Raw genomic sequence first — 27,683 nt, 5'->3', positions numbered from 1 at the left:
TGAATGCAAAGGCAGGCAGGGGTTAAGAAGTTATCACCTGTGACCATATTGTAAGCACAGATTAACACTTTCAAATGCAATTAGTGATTCTGGTTATGGATACGCTTCCCTTAAGACAACGGGGTTTTTTTTAAGGAGGCACAGAGAATTTACCTTCCTAAAATCATCATCTTTGTGGATATTTGAACTTTGAAACTCAAAAACTTTTGGCAACAAAAATTACATGTCTCATAGTAAGCCTTAGCCACGTGCTACTACAGTATTTTCCTTTTCAGCTCACAAAGATAAGCACCCACACTCATACTTTGGTCAGATAAAGGATTGTTTGACTTTCACAATAACAAAACTACTAGAGTCACAGGAACAACTCTTCCGAAAATTTAGTTCATATCTGCTATAAGGTATTTAAATATTAATTTTTGGCATTTAAGTTCGCTTTTTCATACTGGGGTTCCTAATTGTGACATATCTGCTACATGTGGTTTTGTATTGCATTTGGCCTGATCACCGAGGTATTTACCAGATTCTTGGTTAATTTCGTTTTGCATTGTGAAATTTCTCTGGATGCTTTTTTTTTTTTCTTTATCTGATGCTCAGGGGAAAAAAATCCAAGACAAAAAACCACACAACAGATCTTGCTCATTTCCCTTTCTTTGCTTTTGTTTTACAGGAGACACATGAAATTGTGGCTATCAAGAAATTTAAAGACAGTGAAGGTAACCTTTTCTGCTGCATAATCTTTCATGTCAATAACTACATTGTTAATATCTCTCCAGTTAAAATAAGAAGTCTCATATATCAAGACATGATTTTAAAATGATAATGATTTATTAGCTCTGTGAATATTCAAGGTACTTGATGCTTCATACCTGCCTAGGGACTGCATTATACAACTAGATAACTACCTTTCTTTCTTGGTGCATCAATCAATAGGGCTGAGATTGTGGTGCCATACACGGTAGTAAGATCTACCACTTGGAGTCTGGATGTGATCAGAAAATGGCAAAAACTCCTCTTGTAGTAGTGGCTTGCAGAGTCTTTGGGCTTTGTCACCCTTCATCTGTGGGAGGGGATCTAAATGTTAGGGGGACTCAAAGGGGTAAATGGAGGAGACTGAGAGAAGTCACTGAGGAACTCAGTAGTACGAAGAGGAATTGGGGAACTCTCAGGGATCTGTGGGAGGATTTGAGGGAGGGGGGCAGTGAGGCAGCAGCTCTGCCCTCCCTTCAGCAGGCTCCACAAGAAGCTTGCTCTTTGCCCCCTCGCAGCAGCCTCTGCGTACTCTCCAGTGTTGCTGAGTTTGCTGAGAGGGGAGAAGAGCCGACTCCTGCAAGGCTTTCTGTTGCTGGCAAAGTGGGTGGCAGAAGGCGGGACACACGGAAAGTATTGCCAGTGCTGCACACACCTATTCCTCACCCAGCAGTCATAAACCCAAAGATCTGTACAAGACAAGACTGGCTCTCTGACCCGTGCTTGTTGGGGGACAGTGAATCCAAGTATCTTGTCATAGGCAAAGCTGGCAATCAATCACGAGAGCAACTGTCTACCTTGCGTACATCAGAAGCTAGCCCTGATCCCTGATGGGCTAGCACAAACAGAAGGAGAAGCCAAGTATGAAGTAATAAGACGAGTCATCCCGGTCTGAGGCAATGCAGCTATGATTTGCCGTGTACAAAGGCTTTAGCTGAAAGCTAATGATGTGGTTTAAAGAAACAGCAGGCACTTTATTTTAGCAAACTTTTCTTTTTTGTTATTGTTATAGGATTGCTGGTGGCCATGGAGGTGTGGTTGGTTACAAGAACTGTAATTTTCGGAGCCAGTTAGGCACAGCAAAGTCAGATTTGTGTCTGTTGTTTTATGCAATGCAAACTCTTTGCTTTGCAGCTGATTTTGCCAGACACTTTTAGCTCTGCTGTTCAGAAATCCATTTTAAATCCCTGTTAAAGAATGTAGGAGATTAGATAATTGTGGTGACCATCTTGACCAGGTCATGAGAGTACTTCTGTGTTGCTTTTTGGAACTCAATATGGCTATTCAGTACAGATCCTAGGCAATGAATCTCAGAGTTAAGCCCTAAACAGGATTATTATATTTGCCTGTCTACCAAAAAATGAAAACAAAAAATGCAACATTGCCATTAGGTCTGGCTTTCTAAGAGTATTATGTAATATCACTTTAAATGACTGATGACTGCTTTTCAGAGTTGTAGCTAGTTGTTTACAAGTTTCTGGAAATCTGACAGAAGTTCTTTTGATGGATTGGATTCAGCCCATTTCACATCTGTCTTGTTAATATGGTAGTTCATTAGAAATCTGAATATACTCTAATTGTTTCTATTGCCATTTTTGTTTCACTGAATTTTTGCTGTTGTTTGACACATGCATGCTAAATGCACTGGAAAGAGTGTCTAGTTATAGATGAAATTATGTAATCAGGCTGATGCAAGCCAACACTGAGCACTCGGTTTTAAAATGAAATGATTTAGATTGCTCTAAATTATATATTTTTTTAATCAAAACATTTGTGATGATAGTATTTTGTTTTCCTCTTTTCTCCTGCTACACTTCAAATTTTTTTTTCTCTCTTCTGATGATGATTATAGGCGTCTGCAGGACCTGTGTTATTCTCTCTCCCCTGCAAACCTGTTTTTGCCTTTTGCTTGATTGGAAAAACAATTTCTCTTCCTTGTTTCTTCTTCCTCTGTCTCTGACTGTCTTTGTGGTACATGACCTGGAAATGTGATTTAGCTTTGAATTTATGCAATCATATCCCATTTAATATTCCTCTGTTGTCAATAGCAGTTCTAAGAGATTAAGAACCCTGCTTCTACATGTGCATGGGCAAATTTAATGAATTAATGGATTTCATTTTACTAAACAAAAAAAAAACCCCTAATATAATTTGACATTACGTTGGCAGTATCCTTTAGAACCCAGTAAGTTCAGGACCCCTTGATGATAAGCAGTGTACAAAGCTTTAGTAAAACACTCCTCCTTTCTTCACCACCTTTTAGACAACTGAATTGTCAGAACAACAGTTACATTTCTTGACTCAGAATCAGATTCAAGGCTTCGTTTAATCAGTACTTCCTCTACTGCCCTCTGTGACTGCCAGACTGGTCTGCATTGCTGAATTTCCATTGAAAACCTTATGGGGAAACTTTACAGGACTTACAGATGTGTGCTTCAGTCTTAAAATTTGTCATGGCTTTTGGAGAATAAAACTAATTCAGAATCAAATAGATTTCTTTGACGTTGTTCAAACATCAGCTTTGCATTCCATTGTTTCTGCTGAGGACATATTAACCTTGCCAGTGCTTCATGCAGGTGTGACGTATTTGTGGCGTGGAGGATGTGTCTGCACACATACATGCATATTTTTTAAAGCATATTAGCGCTCTTCATAATGAAAAAGATAGAAATGCAAATGATTTATTATGACTTTTCTGCCACTAAAAACCTAGATGGTAAAGATGGGAAGTCTGTGATGGTTGCATAATGATAGCACAGTGACCAGTTACCTCTCTTCCAGTGCAGAAGCATCCAGGCAGCAGAGGGAGTCCACGCTGGTAAATAAGCCTTTTTCTCTGTAACATCTAGAAACAGAGAATTTAATCAGGGGTTCAAAATAAAGATTTATGACACTTGTTACTTGGGGTTTTTGTTTTGTTTTTTAATAAGTTTTACTCTGTCACTTTTACTTTGCACTCTAGAAAATGAAGAAGTCAAAGAAACCACTTTACGAGAGCTTAAAATGCTTCGCACTTTGAAACAGGAGAACATAGTGGAGCTGAAGGAAGCCTTCAGAAGAAGAGGAAAATTATACTTAGTTTTTGAATATGTGGAAAAAGTGAGTCGAGTTTGTAGTATGCTTGCCGCAGTTAAATTAGCTTACTGGAAAAAGTCTTTCAAATTACTTTTACTTTTAAAAATTAAGCTATTCTAATCTATAAAGAGGAACAGCAGGAACTTTAATACAATCTGAATTGTTGCAATTAGACATATATTGTGAAAAAGCAATACTGATAACTATACTGTTGGTTTTACTTCATGTGTTGGTATTTAAAAAAAAAAAGTTCTTCCATATATGAACACAAACGTATTCAAATTATGTAGACTGGAATACATATAATTTGAAGAAAAAATTCCATCCAAATTCTATAGTCCGCTTTAATTGTAATGCTGATTAACTGTCCTGTCTTATGCTGTGTAATGAATCTTGACGTAGTCTTTCAAAACAAGATCATAGACTTTTGACCTTGGAATCTGTTTCAACTTTCTCCATCCTTCCCTGTTAAAAATAGGAGTTGTTTGTATATTTCTGTAACAAGGCCACTTTCAATAGTTGCTTAGAAGGATTTGGTAAAGATCACTGTCATTATCCAATCTTGACCTCATTTGAAATGATTCCAAAAGTTTCTTAGATTGGCCTATTACTGCCAAGCATCCTGGTCTGTTTCCAGGGAGAAACAACCTAGAACAGATTGGTCTTTTGTTATTTTTGCAACCTTCATGATGAAGGTAGACCTTCCCTCTGAATTCTGTCCATTTAGCATTTCTTCATGGAAATTATTAGATGGTATTCAGATACACACAGTAAAAATAAACACAAGCTTAAATATATGTATCTCTGTAGCTTTCACAGATATTGTTCCCTTGACTTAAATTTTCATTTAATATCCTGCCAGTGTGATGTTGCAGTCTAGCTGAGTGCTAGTCCTCTTCAGTCAATTATTTCTTGTGTAAAGATTCCTCACCCTAAATACTGTGTCTCCTTTACCTCAGTTTACAATTTATTATGTTGTATAACTTTATTGCATAATGCGAGGTGACCTATATTAGCCCACAGTCTGGCAGAAATCAATTTTGTTTTTTACCAGCAGATCAGCAATTTCTAATGTTGTGGAGCTTGCTTAGATCTGACATCCAAAGCTTGACTTGTTCCACACGTGTTCCTTGTAATTCTTCTAGACGCGTGGAATGTCTTTGATCGCACACCAACTTAGAACATACATTTAATTTTCTATTATAGTTGATTTGGGTAAGCTGTCCATAGTAGTGGGTTGGATGCGCAGCATAAGTAAAAGACATTTAATTCATGTCATAAGGAGTATACTTCAAAAATTGTTAATATTGGTAAAAACACCAGGCTGCAATATCTAACATTATTTGCATCGGAATAAACGACTATAATGATAAAGGAAGGTATCATGTATAGACTATGCCTAATATAATTTCTGTATTAATAGTCATCTTTATTTTCGTTAAACTTTGCAGTCTACGAACATTTCTCATTTTCAGATAAGTCAAATATTTTCCACAATAATTTCTTTTGAAGACCAGTGATTTCTGTATTTTTGGATGAGGGAAGGGTAGAAAGAATTAAATAAAATATGGTGTAGTAGGCTAATTTTTGTTTTAACTGATGATGAGTACCTTGTGTCCTTTAGGGATCTTAGCTCTGCAATACTCAAATCCAGATTACTTAAATTCACATTTAGTCTAATCTCCTTTATTCATCATCCCCTTAGTTAATGTCTTCATATAGGATTATGTCTCACTGTGTTGATGCTACTATTCTGGTTTGTATTTGTAACACTACCTTCTTGACTGACTTATCCAGATCCACAGGCTTCTGTGTGGTCAAGAGGCTAACTAAAATCATTATGGTTCTTTAACAGAAAATTCCTTTTTTCAGATCTGAAGTGTATTTCTAAGGAAACTTACACTGAAGCACATAATTTCCAGTATTTATCCACAGACTGCAAAACTTAGAAATGTTTTCAAATATTATCAAAGTCTCCATTTGTTTTGTCTTATATTTGTATTCATTAAAATCTCTTAGAAGAGAAACCTCAAAAATTTTGTTATACAACTAAAGAAGATGTTTGTCAAAGACAAGGTAAATTTGTTTTAAATGAAAAATCTGCAAGTGCTCAAATCCATAATTAAATGAGTTGTGCGAGGCAATATGGCCAAAATACTTATTTCTATTTCATTATTCAGTAAATAACGCTTTTCTCTCTTCAAGTGGGCTGCTGCTGCCCATTATTCATTCAGGATTCAGAGTACAAACACCATTGTACTTCTAATTGTGCAAAATTGGAGACATTTGCGAACATAATGGGAATCTAAGTGTCCTTTTTCACAGGGAAATTTGCTAGTATAAACAATCAGTTTATTTTTTTTCCCTAGGTACATCCATAAAACAGTTAATATGGCCATAGTTACGGTAGTGCAAATATGTCTAAGATCAATATAGCTAATATATAGCTACAGGATACTCCCTAGGTTACACTTTATGCCCCTATGAGGCATTTTTATATCTGTTACTTCATTGGCACTAACAGGCTTGTGTTGTTTTAACTATACCCATTCACATACAGACATGGTTTGTGATTAATCACGGCCTTGCTACGTCAAAGCAGCAGAACTAGCTTAATAATGAAGAAAACAGTATGTTAAGGCACAGTCAAATATTTACAAAATGCTGTGCTCTACTAAACTTTTCTTATAGCCACACTGACCTGGTCTTTCTGTTTAAGCAACTCTTTGTAACTAACTGACTTTTCAGAAGTTTTAGGCTAAGCAATTTGATGCCAGTTTTTAAGGACTTATGGCATATTTGTGGTTCACCTTTAAGGATTATTGTCGTCACAAGGGCTTTCTCTAGAATGAAAACAGCTAGGAGTATGCTTATGATTAAAATCCACTCCTTGAATGTTAAACTGCTGATTTTGCATAGCCAGGCTCCATGGCCTAAGTATGTTGCTTCAGAATGCTGAAAGCGTGTTCTCTTCCAGCAACTACAGTATAACTCTTCTAAATAATGTGTCTTTTAAACATTTAGAATATGCTTGAATTGCTAGAAGAAATGCCCAATGGAGTTCCACCAGAAAAAGTGAAAAGCTATATCTACCAGTTAATTAAAGCAATTCATTGGTGCCATAAGAATGATATTGTTCATAGAGGTAAGTGTGTAGTTCTCCACGTGGAAATAAGCCCCGGGAAAGAATTTGCTTTCTAAAGGGAAAGATGGTACGGCTTGAAGTAATTTGCATTTAACATAAATATAAGCAATTGCTTTATATCAACAGAAAAAAAAAAAATCTTTACATTTGGCTGGGTCTTATGTCTGCTGCGTGACTTCAGATCATTTTAAAACTAAATTCATCTACATATAAATCTAGCTGTCCACTGTCTTTGGGGTATGATACAAAGATTGTATCATATGCATTGCAGTACAGACGTTGCCAAAGGAAAAGGAATTTTTTTAAACATTTCATGGCGCTCAGTCATTTTACTTGTGAATCTGATAATAGAGTATTAGGAGAAAAATAACCCAGAACTTAAAGCTTGGTCCCCCATGTTTTACTTCTTAAGGCAGTTCCTCCCAGTTCCCATGAGTTCAGCTCTGTATATTTACTTTCCCCTCTAAGCTTCAAGCACTTAGAGTACATATCTTGATGTGTGACTTTAGCTAGTGTTCTGTATTTTATCCTGATTTAATAAAATTGTATTTTGCTTTGTGGCTTTCCAAGAGTAACATTTCTAATTAATGTTTCCAATAAATTAAAAGTCTCATACAATATACTATTTATATTTGAGACTGATCAAACATAAGCAAGAGTCTGAAAATACTTTGTAAAACATAGTTTGAAAAATATACCCTATATGGATACCACAATATCCATATAGGAATAAAAAAAGCAGGCTTAAAACTAGACAGCATATGTTTTTCTAAACAAATGACAAGAGATGATCAAGAAGATCATCATAACTGAAAATGTTGAGCACAACACGCTTAACATTTTATTGGTTAACTGGGCAATAAGATGTCAGTTCTTTGTATTGTTTTGCAATATGCAATATTCTGCATGTTGGTTTGCTGCCCAGATATATCTGAAAGCACCTTTTATCTTCCCATATTTTGTTGGGAAACAGTTTAAAAGACTTCAAAAGGCAGAAAATTAATTCTGCATGTTCACAAACTGAATTGCTGGAAGCTGTTTCAGCAGTTGCTCATGTAATGCTTCATTTATGATTGCATGAATATCTCTAAATACGTTATAATGAAATAATATTTGTTGACAAAGTTCAAAATTAAAAAGGGAAGTTAACTGTGTTTCTCTCTCTCTCTCTCTCTCTCTCTCATTCTGATACACCAGATATCAAGCCAGAGAATCTCTTAATAAGCCACAATGATGTTCTGAAGTTGTGTGACTTTGGTAAGTTCAGTAGATAGATACCTGCTTCTTACCTTTTTAAAGAAAATCTCTTGCAGAGGAGTTTTGCCTTATTCTTACGAGTTCTACAGTATGTGCTCTTTAAAACCCTTTTAGTGGTCAGAATTGATTACTTTTTCAGGTTTGTGGCTAGTACTTTAATTTGAACGATCTCTGGGCTTAATTTGCATACCCCGTGAAATACCTGTATTAACATGTCAATAGAAACACACCATTATCTCTTCTATATTTGACAAGGTTTTCACTAGCAGTGTTACTGGCACCCAGCTGAGAAAAGTGCAGATGATAAGCTGATTAGGAGGCTAGCAAAACTCTAGGTTTATCTGGCCTGTGTATTAAAAGAAAAGATAATTCTTTTTTGTTTAGTACAGACACAATAAGCATTTTTAATGTATTTTTTATATATATTTTTTGAACCACTGGCTTTCATGGACTGTTATGTGTGTAGTTATAGGTCAAGTTTTACTGTTATGTTGCTCAAAGAGTCATGTGTCCACATATGATTAATGACTGAATGGCTGGAAGTTAGTCAGAGTTGTACATGTAATGTTAACTCTGATGTTTCCTGACCTATCCATACCTACTTAACATCAGCTTTAAAGATTTGAAGAATCATCACCCAAGGACAAGGCGAACTTTGAGTAATCCCCAGAAGACAACAGGGCGGAGCGTACACTGTTCCAACAATCTGTATTTTTATTCTAAATGCTCCATAAACACAGAATAAAATATTATTCCCTCTCAAAAGCTTACAGTTTGGCTTGGTAAATAAAAACCAATTCCATAGCGCTACCCAAGGGCACTTTTCGGTGAGAGTGGTTTGAAAGCTGTCATTTCAAACCTCTGCAATTTTGAATGAAAAGAAGAACTGCTAAAAAAAATAGATTGAAATAGTTTTTTATGAACACAAAAAGGCATGTGTCATTTGCAGTGCTGCTTATTTCTTTTAATCCTAAAGGCATTTTTGCTTAAGCATTCAGAAACAATAACCATTCTAGGAGAAGCTTTAGAAGATTTGGTCCATATGAGCTCTTTGAATTAAGGGCAATTTATTCTGCAATGTAAGGAACTGCACAGCTCTGACAGAACACCAGGGTACTGTTATGCGGTGCCCTTGGTGCCTTTGCCTTTCTGGTATCCACAGGCCTCCTGTCTGCACCACTGTGGCCCCCCTCCCCTGGCAGCTCTGTGCCCAGGCTGCCCTGGCAGCGCTGCCAGAGCCCAGAGCTGGTGGGGCAGGATTTTTCCCTTACCCCACGCTTCTTTTCAGGGCCTTGCCCCTGCAAAGCAAACCCTACTGGGGGTGGCAGGGCCAGGGCTCCCCCAGAGGGGTGAAGGCTGGTGTAGCGTACACTTTGCTCTCTCTCCAATCCTTCACCTAAAGGGGGCGTACAGGAAAGCTGGAGAGGGACTGTTTACAAAGGCATGTAGTGATAGGACAAGGAGTAATGGCATTAAGCTGCAGGGGGGTAAGTTCAGATTAGATGTAAGGAAGAAATTCTTCGCTGTGAGGGTGGGGAGGCACTGGAACAGGTTGCCCAGAGAGGCTGTGGATGCCCCCTCCCTGGAAGTGTTCAAGGCTAGGTTGGATGGGGCTTTGGGCAATCTGGTCTAGTAAAGGGTGTCCCTGCCTATGGCAGGAGGGTTGGAACCAGGTCCCTTCCAACCTAAACCATTCTAGGATTCTATGATTCACACATGCATACGCCCCCTGTGCCAGCTTTGGATGGTTAGAGGACCCAATCACTGCCTTGTGCAGAGCTTATCAATCGTCGGGCAGTGCCTGCCCCTGAGCAATGTGTGCTCCAACCGGGGCTAACGGCATCATAAGCAGGAACAGCCAGTGGGGGCATGAATGGGTCCTGATGGGAACTGTTCACCCCAACCTCCTTCCCCAGCCATGGGGAAGAGCCTTCCCTGGCCCTTGCACTCACTCCCTCGTGGATTGTTTGGTTGTTGGTTTGGGTTTTTTTTGTGGGGCGGGGGAGGGTGGCACGGAACGTCCCCCCGAAAGTAACATTCACTGTTAGAGTTGGCATATGCCTTCAGCTAACACATCTTTGCGTGTGAACTCGTGTCAGCATCCTCTGTGCAGCAGTATTGTCAGGCTTTTTATTTTCCCATAAATGCTAGGATCACGTCTGGGATGACAGTTTTCTCACTAGATATAGATGATGTGAATTCTGTCAGCAGTGATGTTCTGGTCCATTGGCTTGCTCATACTCTACTCTCCAGCCACGTTCTCTTTCTGCTGTTGGAAAAGGCATTCAATCACAATGTACTCGCAGTGCTTGGCACGACCTTGAGGAAGGCAAACTAAATTATGGGAATTTCTGATGTTCTTATTGTTCATGTGGGTTAGTTTGAATTTTGATCAATGTTTCAGATTTAGTTGAATTTAAAATTCCAAGCAACCCGTATAATTTGCGATCAGTTTTAATTTTTTAGCCTTATTGCTAATCAACATTATTGCTAGTAGCTCAAGCTATTACTGTAAAATGCCTGTCAAAATGGTATTAGCCACAAGCATTTCCCGAACACATGTACAGATTGGAATATAAGAATTCGCCTTTTAATATGAAAAAGAGGTTGTAGCCAGGTGGCTGTTGGTCTCTTCTCCCAAGTAACAAGTGACAGGACAAGAGGAAATGGCCTCAAGTTGCGCTGAGGGAGGTTTAGATTGGATATTAGGACAAAATTCTTCACCAAAAGGGTTATCACGCACTGGAACAGGCTGCCCAGGGAAGTGGTTGAGTCACCATCCCTGGAGGTATTTAAAAGGCGTGTAGATGTGGCACTTAGGGGCATGGTTTGGTGGTGGAGTTGGTAGTGTTAGGTTTATGGTTGGACTCAATGATCTTAAAAGTCTTTTCCAACCTAAACAATTCTATGATTCTGTGATTTAACATATGCTGTCTGCCTACCTAACTTAAATCATGCTTTGGAACACAGGTACTTGTCACATAGAGTGCCACATTCCTCATGTGATAACCAATGCAAAGAAAAGATCTATGCATCCATCCCAATGCAGATATTGAAGTAATTGAGTGTTTCTGAATAGTCCAGTGGACAAAACAGTTTGAATAGAAACGTTCATAAATTTTTAACAAGATAGTTCTTCATAATCCTTGTGCCATGTGTTCTGTACATATCGTGCTAGATAAAAATGAGATTGAATGTGGTACTTGCCTGGACACATGTTGTGTGGGTGTCATTTCTGCCAATAGAAGTGGAAAAAGAGAACAGTACAAAATGCCAGTTACAGCAGATGGATCTGACTGTTGGAAATAGTTAGGCTTTCTGACTAGTGTGTTTGCTGTTTCAACACCAGGGCTTCAAAATTACTTGTTTTAGCAATCTCTTAATCTCTGTATGATGCGTAGCATAGAAATCGTGAAACACAGGACTGGAAAAGACCTCAAGAAATTCTCTAGTTCTTCCACCTACTCAAAGAAAGGATTAAGCATGTCTGTGTCATTCTTGACAGGTGTTTGCTTAGCTTATTCTTAAAATTGTCAGTAACGGAGGTTCCCTAGTGTTCCTAGGCACCTATTTAAGTACTTGCAAGTCATTAATGTTAGAATGCTTTACTTTATGTCTAACTTAAATTTGCCTTATTTCTCTATAAGAAACTGAAAATCTCCTTTTTTCCTCACGCCTTTCTGCTTGACATCTCTCCTACCCTGTTCTGAGTTGTTTTGAAATCTCTTATTTGGCTTGTTCTCCCTCCTTGCATCATGATGCATTTGCAAACTATTGCTTTCGTAGTTGCTCTCACCCAAATCGCCTTCTGTCTTCATGTTCTAATCTATTCCTTCTCACTCTTTAGAGTTTGGTCTAATCTTCTCCCTTCTCATATTTTTTGTATCAAAAAATTCTTCTCAATACCTCAGCACAATATGGAGCAAGGAATAATAGGTTAACTCCACCACAACATAAAAAAAGTAATTGTGCCCTTAGAAAGGTATTATGCTTTCTTGAATTGTTAATTCTGTCCACCATCCTTCAGTATCATCTCACAGAATCAGAGCAGTAGTGAATCCATAAGATAGTTTCTTGCATCACCAAACAATATGTAGATGTCACTGAAGCCCATGATGATAATTTTCCTTTCTGTCTTGCCACATCAAATCTATGCTGCACCTAGTCTGTAAAGTTGGGGGCTGATCCTTTTTTCAGACTATGTTAGCTGCTGCTGATCTCTGAACGTAGTAGCTGCTGACCGTACCCAAGTTCAATAGACTGACCTGGAGGAAGGAGGATGCATCCTTGACTTGTTGATGCTTGTGCAGCCTGCTCTAGGTGATCCTACTTTAGCAGGGGGGTTGGACTAGATGATCTCCAGAGGTCCCTTCCAACCCCTACCATTCTGTGATTCTTCTGGTGTGCATAGGCTGGTGGGCTGTCAGCCTTGCGCCTTAGATGAGCACGGGTTTATTTGTATCATGCGACGCCTTCCTACTCCCTGCTCAGTTTGGGACTTCCCACTGTCCACTTTGGCTGTCCCATTTCTTCAGTGTAGCTCCTGGTTATCTTCCCTCTCTTCTTTAAACACATGAATTAATTTTTCACTGACAAGATTAATCAGGTGGGTCATGTAATTTGAAAAAGAAACAGGGCTGTCTAAGCAGTTCTAAATATAGTAATGTTTAGAAATTTACCCAAACCCAATGTTACATGTAATAATTCTTTTCCAGCTTTTCTCCAGCACCATCAGTAATGTTCATTAGACTTTATGGGAACACATCAGAATTATTATTATTTGGGGACAACTTTGAAATATCTATTCTTCATCATATATGCCTTTTGGTTTACTAACTCTTGAAGGTAGAGGTATCTTGCAAAAAGTAATAGCTGTAACCTCTGTCAGTAACCAATTTATCATTGTTTTCTCAAATCACTAATAAGAATATCTGCATCCAAACCTTTACTTCAACTTGGAGTAAATTAGTGTTCCACTGGGGTGAGCAGAGCTGGGCTCCTTCACACTAAGCTGCCAAATGAGATACACTGTCAGAATACTAAAAAAAAAATTAATTCATTAATTAATTAAAAATTACAGCCTTACAAGGATAATCACGTAGGAAAAGCAATTTTGGCAGCTTCTGCATAAGAACTCAGATGTAAAGAAGAATGACTATTGTATTTAAGTAGCACTTAGTGATTCTGAAAATGAAATTATGCCTTACACCTCTGCAACGCTTTGGAATTTTTATTCTTTCTTCATCATTCATGCAGTAATGGAAAGACTCATAGTGATTTCACTGAAGTGAATTTTGGACCAAGTATAAATGCTATATCCCAGTAAGAAAGCATTTTGAAAATGTTACATCTGCATTTCAGTCCCAAAAATTTGTCTCAGTTTGAGCTCTAAGAAGGAGCTTACACATCTGGAGTCTTGCTGCTGAGATCTGTATGTCCTATCTCACCTTAATATTAATCATTTCTTTGAAAACAGTAAGATACTTGATACTTTTGTGAAAACAGTGCCAGCATCTGCCCTGGAGAACTTTTACATGAAAAATCCAGTAACGTCATTACTGTGGTGCTCAGCTGACTTTTTAAAAACGGAGGAGAATGAAAACAAAAATATAAATTATTCCTACATGTGGGGTTTCCAGTATATGCACTCTTCTAACAGTTGGTAGTCTTAATTGTTATGCCTTAGGACAGAAGTTAAGTTTCGGTACAATTGCAAATAAGTATACTTATTCTTAACAAAACGATGTGCGGGAGGAATCTCTCCTTAGATGAAAATAATACATAGTTTCTTGACCAGTTTAAAAAATTCAGTGCAGTGAGACTGTAGTAGTTAGGATCAATGATTGGAAGAGTCTACTCCCCGTGCATATGTTACATTTCTAATGTTATAAATCTTCGCAAACAGCATCTTTGTGTAATTTAGTGGCAATAGTTCAATAGCTTGCATGGCATACTGACAGGTAACTTTTATCAATCTGTTTTGATTATGGCCAAGCACCAAAAGTCATAGCAAAACCCCATAGACTTCTGAGGAGAGTATGCAAGTAAAGCAGTCATTAAAGCAGACACGCTGACTTTCACTGTCATATCAATAAAAGCTTGCATTTCAGTAGACAATTGCTGGAGACATCATTCTGCACTAGGGGTTGTAAACAATTTGCTCCTATATAAATAGACGTGACCTCTTACTGCCAAAATCAGTGATGATATGCATATTGTATTTACAATAGGATATAATCTTTCACCCTGTTTCTTTGACAGGCTTTGCTCGTAATCTCTCTGAAGGAAGCAATGCTAACTATACAGAATATGTGGCTACCAGATGGTACCGCTCACCTGAACTCTTGCTTGGGTAAGTACAGATTGTAGAACTGCCATGATAAATCTTGACTGATTCTTTACATTTTTTCAAGCACCTTTTGTAAGATTTGCCCATGGAGAGCTGTGGTTGGTTTAAAGAGAAGATTTTGAGAAGCTTCCAGATTTTCATTATTTTTTGTTCATTTCCAGTAAGCTGTCATGAATCATTGACATGTTGACCTGCCTTGATGTCATGATTTAACCCCAGCCAGCAACTAAGTACCACACAGCCGCTTGCTCACTACTCCCCCCGCCCTGCAGTGGGATGGGGAGAAGAATAAAAAAATAAATAAATAAAATTCATGGGTTGAGAAAAAGACAGTTTATTAGGACAGCAAAGGAAGAGAAAAATAATAATGATGATGATAAAAGAATATACAAAATGAGTGATGCACAATGCAGTTGCTCACCACCTGTTGACCGATGCCCATCCCATCCCTGAACAGCGATCACACCCCCACCCAGCTTCCCCTAAGTTTATATACTAAGCATGATGTCATACGGTATTCTCTCTCATATGAGGAAAAGCTGAGAGAGCTGCGTCTGTTTACCCTGGAGAAGAGAAAAATGAGAGGGGATCTTGTCAATGCTTATAAATATCTAAAGGGCAGGTGTCAAGAGGATGGGGCCAAACTCTTCTCAGTGGTGCCCAGTGACAGGACAAGGGGCAATGGGCACAAACTGGAACACAGGAAGTTCCATCTCAATATGAGGAAAGACTTCTTCACTGTGAGGGCAACAGAGCACTGGAACAGGCTGCCCAGAGAGGCTGTGGAGTCTCCTTCTCTGGAGATATTCAAAACCCACCTGGACGTGATCCTGCTTTAGCAGGGGGGTTGGACTAGATGATCTCCAGAGCTCCCTTCCAACCCCCACCATTCTGTGATTCTGTGAATATCCCTTTGGCCAGTTTGGGTCAGCTGTCCTGGCTGTGTCCCCTCACAGCTTCTTGTGCACCCCCAGCTTCCTTGCTGGTGGGGCAGTATGAGAAGCTGAAAAGTCCTTGACTTGGTGTAAACATTGTCTAGCAACAACCAAAACATCAGTGTGTTATCAACACCATTCTCATCCCAAATCCAAAACACAGCACCATACCAGCTACTAGGAAGAAAATTAACTCTGTCCCAGATGAAACCAGGACACTTGAGCTGAGCAGTGTTCAACTGATTAAAATATGAAGCTGAATTATAACAGATGTACTTCAGATTCCTGCCCACCACCCCCATTCCTTTCAGAAGAGGTTTCCATGGTAGTCCTGTAGCCTGAAATGTTCCATCAGCCTCATGGTGGACATCACATAGCAATGGCAATGCAGCTTTCACCACGCTACACTCCTAGTTCTCTTCATCCTTTGGGTTAAAACTAGGGTTTGGGTTTAATTCCCAGTTAGCCTTTACCAGCACTGCTGAAGTAGCTCTGAAGGATGGTGCTAATTTTTTACTAGTCAGGAAGACTTTCTTGAAGGAGGCTGTATGAATCTTTTAATAAAGCACTGAGAAGTTAGTGTTTCATTGCCTATGAAAGCGGTAATTACATGACTAGCCTCAGCCAGACAATTTAGTTTTACTCTTTTATTAATCTGTAAAATGAGTGTGTTACTACCTCATAAGGTTAAACAGATTCTCAGATACTGTATGAACAAATTCATAGGACCCAAAAGGGCAAAGGAAGAGACAAAAATAACTGGAGATCTACTATACGTGATCTTCCCATTGCTATCAAGTTTAACAGTGCATTATTCTGAACTACATGAACACTCTTATAGAATACAATTCCTGTATGTATAGCATATATGTATTTATATACACATATTCTAGAAATAAGGAATTGGTAGCCACAGGATGAATCAAAAAAGTATGGTCACTCCTAAGATTCTTTAAGCAAAATTTTTCATGCTGCTGAGAAACAAGTCTTTGTTGGAAGCTTTCATTAAGGCTGAACTAGACATTTCTTGACTAGGTAAAGCATTAGGTAATAATTATTCTGTCAATAAAGTCATCCCATTATTCCCAGAGCTGTGTTAATCAATCAAATTGGTAGGCAGTTGCATTGTTATGTGCAGAATAGTATGTTAGAGTTGCCATTAAAACCTCAAAGCTCAGTTTTTCATATTTTGGAGAAAACAGATATTATTAAGGTTCCAGCAAAGTGCGTGTGTGTATATATAAGTATAAAAAAAGACTTAGAAAGAACGCATCAGTTATGGCCTTTTTAGTTAGACAACATTTTATTCTTTGTCTAATAGTAGTAATGATGATTTAGGAGGAAAGACATGAAAAGCTTCACAGACATAGTATTGATCTGACCTGCAGTTTTCAAAACTGCTTCGTTACCAAAGGAAATTTCACAGGAATCACGTGTGTTTGTAATTGACTAAATTTGTTTGATTAGCTTATAGAGAAAGGGAGGGAGTATGTGTATTTAATGTCTGTGAGTTCAACTTTGTTGGTGTATGTTTTTAATGCCAAGTTTTTCTGGCACAAAGTGATATCTGTTTCTTGGCAGTCCTGTTCTATTTCCTAGACACTCATCTTACCCATTCCCCCTTCTCCTGCGTTTACCAAATCTTTATAAGCATCTAGTACTCAAAAGTCTTCCCAGGGTTATTAAATGCATACATTTTAACAAATACAGGTTTACTTTTTCAATTTTCAAAATGTGTCCCAGAGAGGTTCCTGTTTTGCAATAAAGTTCAAGGCTTAAATTTCGGGAGAGGAAAGAAATCACTGCCTAATTATTCACAGAACATCCAAAATCTACTCACTTTGGAGAGCCTCAGGTAACTGTTAGTGGAGTACTCTGTACCCTTTGATGACAAAATATTGCTAAAAGCCAGGAGATTTTAAGGCATACCAAATTACTAGATGAAAACATGTTTTGGAGAATCTAATTTGTGCAGGAATAGACTGTAGTACTTCTGATTTGTAGTCTCTCTGTCCTGTAGGAGTTATTTCATTTATCCAGCCACATCACTCTTGCGTTGTTTGCCTGTAGTGATCTGACAAGGCTGATCCTGACAGTCAGCAGAACAGGAGTCTTGAGCATGCCTTTTCAAAGAAAAAAAGTTGCAGTTTACTCTGCCACTGCCTTAAGAAATGAGTATTTTCTGATTTGTTTCTGTTTGACTATGGAGTAAATAGTGGAAACTTCTGAAACTATGATTCATCTTCCTTTGTTCTTGTGAGCAAGGAAAGGTAATGGCCCCTGCTTCGAAGGAGTTTTAGCCCATTCCTCAGTTGTAACCCTAGCTTGTTCTCCAATGCCCCAGCCTACAGCAACCTTTCCCCATTTCGCATTTCAGTGGAGAAACCTGCCTATTAAAGGGTTTGCAGATAAAGATGTGCTTGGTTTTCAGTCTTAATAAAAATTAAAACTCTCACAAACTGTTTTGCTTACAGAGCCTCAGTTTTCCAGTACAGGCACATAATATCTTAAGAGCAGATCCTTGGCTTTGGAGTCTGTTCTCATCTGTGTTGCCTTTTGCAGTGTGGAGAAAAACTAGTCCTTCCTTGGCTCTTGGACCTGACCTAATGGGTGGGTTGGACTAGCAGCATCACAGAAAGGACAAACATTGAGTCTCTCAGCAGATCCACAAGTAGTCACTATGCAAGATTAGTAAGGGAATTATGAAGCCACAGAGCCATTGTAGTAGTAGTACTTCAGGAGTTTTGGCACGCTCTGCTTTGCCGCTGGTGGTTCCTTGTCAGCAGTCAATGGGGCAAACTTTGATTTTGTGATGATTGATTGTGAAAGGACTGCAGTGTCTCGTGGCAGATTCTGAAAGGCAAACAGTTCTTGAAGCGTTGGTGTCCTACTTCAGCTTTCCTAGCTATTGTAGACTCCTGCAGTAGGCATCTCAGGCTATTGTCCAGCTAGAAATGCTTTCTCACCTTCACCTAACTATATCATCACAAGGGTTACAGGGTCCTCTGGCCAAGTGTCCTCCCCACAAAGTGAAGTAACTAATCATAAGTAATCATTGGGGAAAATTCAGGTATTTCTTTTCTTTAGTCTGCAGGCGTTCTCTCTCTAAAACATCTTTAAATCATCAGCATAAGGAAGAAGCAAAGGGGAACAGATTTAGGACAGGGTTTGTCACCTGCAACTCCTGGTCCTGTCTTATTCCAGAAATAGGCAGGCCAGCTGTAACTTAAAAATCTCTTGAAACATAGGTTAAGTTGTTGGATTACAAGTTTCAAAAAGAAGACACTCAGTGAAATATGTTTTCAGTTCAATCTTTGTTAGTCTTTAATCGGTTTATATGCTTTTTCTTTGACATGAGAAGAATTCTCTGGTCATTCTGCTCAAAACCTAAACATCCAAAAGAGATTCTTGGAATAAGTTGGATGTTTACAAAAATTTTTTTACAAATTCAACAAGCATGGACTTGGACGTACAGAAAAGGAGTTGCTTTTGTTTATAGTAGGAACAATGAAAAGCCAAAAGTATGTAATGTGTTAACTGAGGTAGGCAGCTAAACAAGCTTGCTGAGGAACAGAACCTTAGAGTGAAAATCAGAAACTGTCCAAAAGGATTCTGTGTTTCTTCAATGCTCGTGCCTTTAGATTGAATGTTGCAGTAGTCTACCACACTCTTCTTTTCATATGAACTTCCATTCTTTACATTCCGATTTTCTGTCCTACATGTCTTACAAACTGTCCTCAAGCCCATAGTCTCCCCTCACCAGAGTATCCATGTTGCCTCTTCTTCCATTAAATACCCTTGTATGTAGTCTCAAGAAAAGCTGGTATAGCCCTTGCTGGTGTAACACTCCCACCACTTAGTTTTGTTTCTGATTAATTACCTACACCTCTTCATTGCTGACCTAGCTTCCTTTGTCATTAGCAGTTTAAGATACCAGAGGCCATGCTCCCCACCACACGACATTGCTTGCATACCCAGAGACCACCCATCAGAATTTCTTTCCAAAATCCCACCTGTGGCTTTGCTCCAAACCAGGAATTACTTCTTTTATGATGCTTTCATTGCTTCCTCACCTGTGTTTTTTAAGGAATAGTTTTCAGGGGCATTCTGTTTTCTCTCTAATTAAGATTTCACTATATGAATGCTGAAACAAAGATTTCTTATCATTTCTGGTCTCCCAGTGGAGACCCAGTATGCCTATCCCCCTTGTAAGCACAATGGAAAAAGAAATGTAATGCAGAAATAGAGCAGAGTCATTAACCACTGGAGAGAAGGGAAGTTAGTGCTAGTTTAACCGGGAATGGTAACTGCTTCGCAGTCAAAAAAATTATTCTTGTATGTAATATTTTGCACAAAGGTAACCAGATCCCTGGGTGTACTTGAGAATTCCTCTCCTGCCTTTTCAAGCAGCAATACATCAGGCAATCCAGGGAGATACAGAGGGCTTGGTATTTGAGGTAGTTTCTTTAATATTGAAGTTCATTTTTCTGTGTTGTAAGGAAGCAGACCTTGGGAAATATGGCCAATAAATTGAAGCAACTCAGTAAGAAGACAGTGTCAGTGGGTGAAAAACATTGTACGTTCACTTTACAGAGCCCCTTATGGAAAGGCTGTGGATATGTGGTCTGTAGGCTGTATTCTGGGAGAGCTGAGCGACGGGCAGCCCTTGTTTCCTGGCGAGAGCGAGATTGACCAGCTCTTTACCATTCAGAAGGTGCTAGGCCCGCTGCCAGCCGAGCAGATGAAGCTCTTCTACAGCAACCCACGCTTCCATGGCTTGCGGGTAAGAGAAAGTTTTGTCCTTTTTTTTTTTTTTTTAATTTACTCACATAGTATTTACACCATTGTCATTGTTGCTGTGAAGGTTCTTTTAATTTACATTGTGCATTATCTATTGCATGTGTTTCTGTGTAAGTATAGGATATTTAGATTATAAGGCATTCATAATTCAAAGTAAAGTTCTGATTATACCAGTATTGAGTTTTATAAATATGTTTGGTTTACTGTTAAAAGTTGATTAAAGATTTTCTTTCATTTCTTTGACTTTTTTGGGATGCAAGTTAGCATTTATACCCAGCTCAGCATTGCCCTGATGAGTTTACACTGTGAAGTTTAGTGGCATAGCTCTGTCAGTTCGGGGTGTGGAAAGTTCATGCCTGCTGTCTTCAGGCTATTCTGTTGGAAAAATCTGAGCCATAGAGACTGCTATCATGGCAGAAGAGCTTTTTCCCTTTTGGCTTATATTCCTGGGGAGTTGATGTAAGCCACGTGAGTAAAAAAGCTCTTCCTACTGACAGCGTTGTTCCCCGTTCAGGGGTTTGCCAATACCATGTAATGACAGAGACTCACTAGTGTGGAGAAGCTGTTCAAGTTGGAACGCGCCATATGGCAAAATCCCAGAAGCAATATATAAGTAATAGCCCTGTTATCTTTAACAATACCTAGTCAGTGAATGTACTCATGTTTCCTTGTTATTCAGTTTTGGCTGTCATTTTTTATTAATGAATGTTGCTTAGAAAGGTGAATGTATGATCTTGATAAATGGTCTGAAATGGTTAGCGTAAAATCCTATAAAGAGATGTACAAAGATTTTAGGAGACCTGATCTGTGCTAAAGACTCAAGATTTGAATTTTAGTCTGTGAAAGAGAAAACTTAGACAATGAGAAAGGGAAAAAGGGGAGACCTAGTTGTGTTAAAATATGTGAAAAGTTGCCATAAATTGGGTTTAGCTGATGATGATAAGAAAAGAAATAGTTGACTTAAGGTGTTAGGATCATTATTTTAGCTAATAATAATAATAGATAATTCCTAAGAGGTTTTGCTGAAGTTTGTAGACCCTCCATCAGTGGAGGGTTTAGATAAATTATTAGACAAACATTTCTTGCAAGGTCCTATCAGTATTTGATTCTGTTTCAAACAGTGGGCTGGATGGGATTTTCTGTTTAAAAAAAATTTGTAACGCCTTATCAGGAAAGCAATACTTTAAAAGTTTTAAGCAAAATAAATTATTGCCTCTTCAACATTATTTTACAGCAGTTCTAGTTGTGCTGTGTAATCTTATTTGGATAAATGCTCTGTGATGTCTTAGAATAAGAATGAAGTGTCTTTGCTTGTAGCTTTAAAATACAGTAATTCCAGTAGTGTCTGTTCTCATCCTGGATCAATGGTTTATTACTTGGCCTCAGACATGTTGCTGCCTTGTTGGCCCCATCTGTAAAGTCAGGATAGTAATGATGATGACAGTGACATACGCCTTCTAATATAGAGTAGTTTTTGAATACTGAAGTAAAGTCTGAATAATGACTTAAACATGAAAAATACTACAAAAACTATTGGTTCAGAATGTGATATTCATTAGTTAATTCATGGGAAAAATTTATTCCATGCTATAAGACAACCTTAAAAGTACATTTTTCTGAATGTAGCATAGTGCTTAATAGTGGAAGATGTTCTGTTGCATAGCAGATAGAAGGTACGCTCCGATCATGCAAATTATTATTTACAAGCTGGATCTGGCACTGGGTATTCACAAGATAGAAACTAGCCCATGATGTGGAATTGTTTATCCATATGTTTAGGCTTTGTGAATGTCTACATTACTGTAACTGTGAGTACTACCATACTGTAGCACAGGATTTTAAAAATTCTAATATGAACACTCCAGCACCACATGCACATGTATACAGATGCACATTTGCAGACTCTTCTGTCTTTTCTTCCTGTGCATTTCCTCCATGCAGAGATATATATCTATATACACACACATATGCAGATTTTTCCTCACACCTGAGCTTTAGAGAATATTTAGTGATCACTTTTCAGTCCTTTTGAGGAAGAAAACATCCATGGTATGTTGAAGGCCCAAGGAAATAAAATAATATGGGATCAGAAAGTACCAATAGGCTCAGCCCTTTATGGAAAATGTGAGTGGTAATGTAGGGCCATAAATATTATTCTACAAATAAGTTATAAATAAGCTGGAAAATCTGAACAATTCCAGTGAATAGCCATCTCTTATTACTGCTTTTCATGGCTTTGGCACATTTTTGTGTTTCCCTGACCATTCCAGATGTAAAACCTTCTTTATGATGGTCATTCTACATGAAGACATGAATATTTTGCCATTTGGTTCATGTAAAAAGTGGAAGAAGCATGGAAGCCTTGGTTCACCTAAGTTATTATCTAAGATCAACATAGCAGACTTGGACTTAAAAAAAATTCTCAATCATTAGTAAACCACTTCAAAAGAAAGCAAAGTAAAAAGAAAAATACAGAGACTATTTTGCAACAAACACATTCAAACTAATGATCTTTCATTTTCCTTCAAAGCTCACATAATGTAATTTATGAAAAGTAATGCCAGTGCAAAGAATGGGCAGCAATTCATAGTGGTCTAACACATATGCGCATACAGTGCGCAGGCAATGCATTTTTGCTTCCAAATAAAATGCATTTTTGGAAATGAGTGTTTGTACTGGGTTGCTCTTTAAAGCATGGGTTTGAAGCCAGTATTTAATGAGGAAGGTGAATGTAAATATATGCACCTAACTCTAACAATCCCTAGATATAAATGAGAGCTGGAAAATGCACAAGTGAAAGTAAAGGAATTAAAGTCTTTAAGACTTCCTGCTCATTGACATTTTGGAGCAAACATATAGTTCTCATGTGGTTTTATCCTGAAGCAAACTTCCACATAAAATGTTTATCTTCATGTTTGTTGATTTTTTTGTTGTTGTTGCTGTAGTCTGTCTTAATCAGTGACTTGGAATTTTGTTATTTTCTTGTAAGTCAGCATTTTATGTGGGTATATTTTATGGATGACTTGAGCCCACTTGAACATACAGCGATGGCTTTTATGGACCAGTAGACAAGCACATTGCATGCTTCTTATTGTCAGTGTTCTTGCTTTGATGTGTTAGCTTCAGAGGACATTTTGGAAAATACAGAGGACGTGGATGGGATCAAGCCAGGCTGCAATTGAAACACACTCATAGTATTAGGCAAATTCCACAACTCTGGGAACTGCTAACAAAGTCTCTGGATCTGAGTTGCATAGTTTTGGATAAACTGTGATTAATGCCAATAAACTGGCTGATTGTTGTTTTGGTTCGGTTTGGGGTTTTTCCAGAGACTTCTCTGGTATTCAAATGTGTCATTTTCTCTAAAATCAGCATAAGTTGGATCCATAAGGTTTTTTATGCCTTTGTTGAAAATCCAGCCTTACTTTCTAATTCTGAAAACACTGGTATATATGTTTAGCTTTTAAATTTGAAGTTACCTCACTGAAATCAGTTTATCTGTTTGTTTGCTGTCAGTTTGTGTGCCACAGTCTGGAAATGGATCTCTGTCGTCTTGTTTCTTTTCAATGCATTGTACTTGATGTTACGTTACAGCAATGAAATATTGAGTAAATCTTCTTTCATTTGATAAAAAGAAAAGATTCTGTCTTCATTTTATTTGACTCTTGTCTTGTTTGCAAAGCAAGCCGAAATACCCAATTCTGTGCTTTATTTTTTCTTTCTTCAAATCATCCCTGCCTGTCCTGTTCTTCTTTCCAGATGGGGCTACAGTTTCAGATACTGCCTTCATCGGGTTTTGTCCAGACTCTAGTTGACAAAAGATGCCCTCCGGCAGTGTGCACTACTTCCCATGGTGTTGCCAGTTCTTACTGTAGCATGACCACAGAAGTAATCCTGAACCATAAACCTTTGGGGTTTTGATCTTTTTCACTAAAAATATTTTGGAATTGTCTGTTAATCTTTGGTATTTAATAAGTACTGTATTTGCACTCTCAAATTCACTCAAAGCTATTTTAAATCCTTTTTTTTTAATATATATTAGTTATGTTATTTCTGAATCTATTCTAAACTGCCCACCTTTTGTCAATCATAATGCCACAAACACATTTATAAATCTAAGTTGATTATTTCTCATTTGAGAGAGGTTCCTTGACTGCCCTACTGATCAAGAATACTTTCTTTGGTTGACTAGATTGATATCCTACATCAACAGTTATTTGTTTCATTATGTGTTTCATAATGTTTCATAATCCACTAACTTTTTCAGTGCATATGATTCCCTTTAATTACATGCCTTTATTCACTGTGTAGTTTCTATTTTTTGAAATTGTATTCATGTATACCTTGTTTACATTCTCAGTATATTTATGCTATATTATTTTTACAGTTTCCAGCAGTCAGTCATCCACAATCTTTAGAGAGAAGATACTTGGGAATTTTAAGTGGTGTATTACTTGATCTTATGAAGGTAGGAAAATGTATTTTATTTTCTGCCTGTAATATATAGGAAAATATGTAAGTCACTTTTTATCTTTGTTTCCTAATATAATACATCTTAAAAGTACTTGTAAACTTCCTTTTGAGGTATTTTGATATCACCATTGTTTGTAGCAAGGCTTGATATTTCCTAGGAAACAGAAAAATATCTCTTGCAAATGCCAGGAGAGTCTGTTCAAATTTGACTGATTTGATAAACAAATACATAGTCCAGACAAAAGAATCACCATCATTTGCAGCAACATGAATTCACACTGACATACATTCAGGTGCAGGTTACCTTAGTAATGCTGGAGTATGAGCTTTCAACCTGTAATAAATTTAGATAAATCCACACAATATTAGGCTAACCTGAGTTGTTGATCATTTGTTGTTGGATTAGCATGACAAAGTTGACACACAGTAATTTTTTTTTCCCTGAGCCCTTAATCTGCTTGCTGTCACTCACCTCTACACAGTGTGTATGTTAAGTTACTCTTCAGTCCTGTTGTGGAACAAGTCAGCTAGTTACCCGTGGCCAAAATACGATATGGTCCTGACATAATTTCTTACAGGGGATCAGGAGAAGCTGGCTCCCCTCAAAATGGCCAAACACTGTGAAGCATTTGTGCCATATTCCTGGGTACACAACACCTTTGCATCCTTATTATAGTACCATAAAAACATCACCGTGGTAAGCTGCAGTACAACCCTCCTGTTATTTCATCCACAGTAATCAGGGAAAAAAAAGTCAGTGTCAAAAACTAGGTTTAGAATCAAAGGGCTGCCACCTAAGAATTAAAGGTGATCTAGGACAAATACGAAGCGTGGATATGGCTAATCAACTCTAAATGAATTGTGTGGTCCCAAGCCCATCTGTGCCAGTTGTCTCAGAAACTAGAGGTTGTCTGTTTTGGGGTATAATTGGGTGTTTACTTGCGTTTAGCAGCATTGGTGTAGCCAGCAGAAATCCACTAGATTTGCTCTACTCTTTTCTTTAACACAACCAGTTCAAATCATTTTCATTTAATCTCGCTGCTTTATGAAGACAGTCAGCATAGCTTTTATCGTGGTTTCATGGAGTCCACAAAAGTAGGTACCTTGGTGAACATAATTGCTTGGTTTGGTATTATACATTCTCCTCTATTTTCTGATTCACAGAAACTTTTTTCTGGCGTCATAGTTAGCTGTAGCTCAAGCTGTAGTAGCAGATATTGCAGAACAGCAATTTCAAGATCATTCTTCAGACCATTGTTACATGTGCTGGGGTGGGGTTTATTTTCATTTTATCCTATTTTTTATGTTGTATCTCAATGTCTTTTGGGTTCTTTTACTGTGATTTAAAAGTTACAAAGTTGTGAAATGAAGCACTTGAATTTTAAGGAAACTTAGGTTTTTCAAATAATTCCATTCCACTTGAAATAGTTCTTTTCAACTTTTCTCACCTTGTAGGGAGCAATATAGACAGAAAGGTCAGGGATTCTGTAGAGGGGATATTTTGTGTTTGACCTACATTACTTAATTCAGGAGTTGGAATGTTGTTAAAGAATGAGCAGAAGACTGCAAGAAGAGAAGAGATTTGTGGTTCGGTCACATGCTACAAATGCCACAGATACTTTGCTGTATGCCTGTCTCTCCTCCAGACACTGGACAGTCTGGCACATGTCCACAGCTGGTGTGTTCCTCATTAGCTGCATTCCCAGGGACCTCAGGTCTGATTACCAGATTACTGAGTAGCCCACACTTCAACCCACACTGCCAGCTAAAGTAGTGAGTTCTTGTTATATCTCTGTTCAGAGAGTTTCTGGACTAGATTAATGAAGAGGCATCTGTTTGGCCCTGTTGCTTTGTTGCTCCTCTCCTCCTCTCTCCTTCACAAATCATGCTGTTTTGCAAGCATGCATTTGGGAGTTGGGAGCTGGTTTTGCATGTGATGACTTGGGCAAAAAAGATGTCAAGTATTTCAGTCTTTTTCATATCATCTGTCATTCAGTCGTCTCCCCCATTCAGCAGCAGACATGCGTTTTCTCTGAGCTTCCATTCACTACTGGAATACTTGTAGAACCCCTTCTTTTTACCCTTGATGTTCCTCTCTTGCCTTAGCTCCAGCTGGACTTTGGCCTTCTGAAGTGGAAGTGCTTCTGCAGTACTTTTATAGTCCTTTGTATCCTGTCCTTGACTCTCGGTCCCCCCATTTTCCATTTTTGTTCATTAAGAAACTCTCGGTTTAGCTGACCTGACCTTATGCAAAATTTTGTTGTCTTCTATACAATGAGATGCTGTATTCCTGAACTCTCAAGAAATTTTCTTTAAAAATCAAGTGCCTCTCCTGGACCTTTCCTCTGATGGCAGTTTTTCAGGAGATTCTGCCCAGTAATTCCTTATAGAAGCTGAAGTCTACTCTCCTGAAGTCCTCAGTCCTATCCCTGATGCTCATCTTCCCGCTCTTCCTTTGAATCCTAACTGTAATCATCTCATGGTCACTACAGCTCAGGCTGTCTTCTCTGATCAGATTTGTCACTAGCACTTTACTGTTGGTGAACAGCAGGTCAAGTAGAGTGAAGTCCTACCCTTGGCTGATTTGCCTGTCCAGCAGCTGCACTGGGAAATTGCCACCAACATAGCCTTGTAATCTCCTGGATCATCTACACAGGCTGGATGTCCAAGTAGTTGAAGTCTGCCATGAGGATGAGGACCTCTGATCAGGAGACTTCTTGTTGTAGAGAGTCGTCCTCTTCATCTTCTTCATGCTCTTCAATGCATGGTTGGTAGCAAACCTCCATTATAACATCACAAATATTGCTTTGCCTTCTAATCCTGACCCAGAAACTGGCAATGAATAGAACTTCTGTTTCATGCTGGCACTTGGTACTATCCAGGAACTTATCTATATGGA

General features: G+C 38.3%; 1 protein-coding gene across 5 annotated transcripts in view; it reads left to right on the top strand.

The window, feature by feature from the left end:
• The window catches only part of CDKL5 (cyclin dependent kinase like 5), a 146,816-nt gene that overhangs the window by 85,421 nt on the left and 33,712 nt on the right, over positions 1–27,683 (top strand). For 3 of the 5 annotated variants that reach the window (XM_054838308.1, XM_054838299.1, XM_054838319.1), the window contains 8 exons: positions 671–716; positions 3,713–3,849; positions 6,850–6,970; positions 8,168–8,227; positions 14,489–14,579; positions 20,105–20,294; positions 24,071–24,199; positions 24,699–24,779. In XM_054838308.1, the coding sequence (XP_054694283.1) occupies positions 671–716; positions 3,713–3,849; positions 6,850–6,970; positions 8,168–8,227; positions 14,489–14,579; positions 20,105–20,294; positions 24,071–24,199; positions 24,699–24,779 (855 nt within the window). The remainder of the gene's footprint in view (positions 1–670; positions 717–3,712; positions 3,850–6,849; positions 6,971–8,167; positions 8,228–14,488; positions 14,580–20,104; positions 20,295–24,070; positions 24,200–24,698; positions 24,780–27,683) is intronic. The other 2 variants (XM_054838338.1, XM_054838330.1) reach the window with 1 other exon arrangement.

The sequence above is a fragment of the Grus americana genome, chromosome 1 (assembly GCF_028858705.1).
Source record: "Grus americana isolate bGruAme1 chromosome 1, bGruAme1.mat, whole genome shotgun sequence".
Taxonomy (NCBI): Eukaryota; Metazoa; Chordata; class Aves; order Gruiformes; family Gruidae; genus Grus; species Grus americana.
The sequence above is the reverse complement of the archived record's forward strand: the minus strand, read 5'-3'. Positions and strand labels throughout refer to the sequence as shown.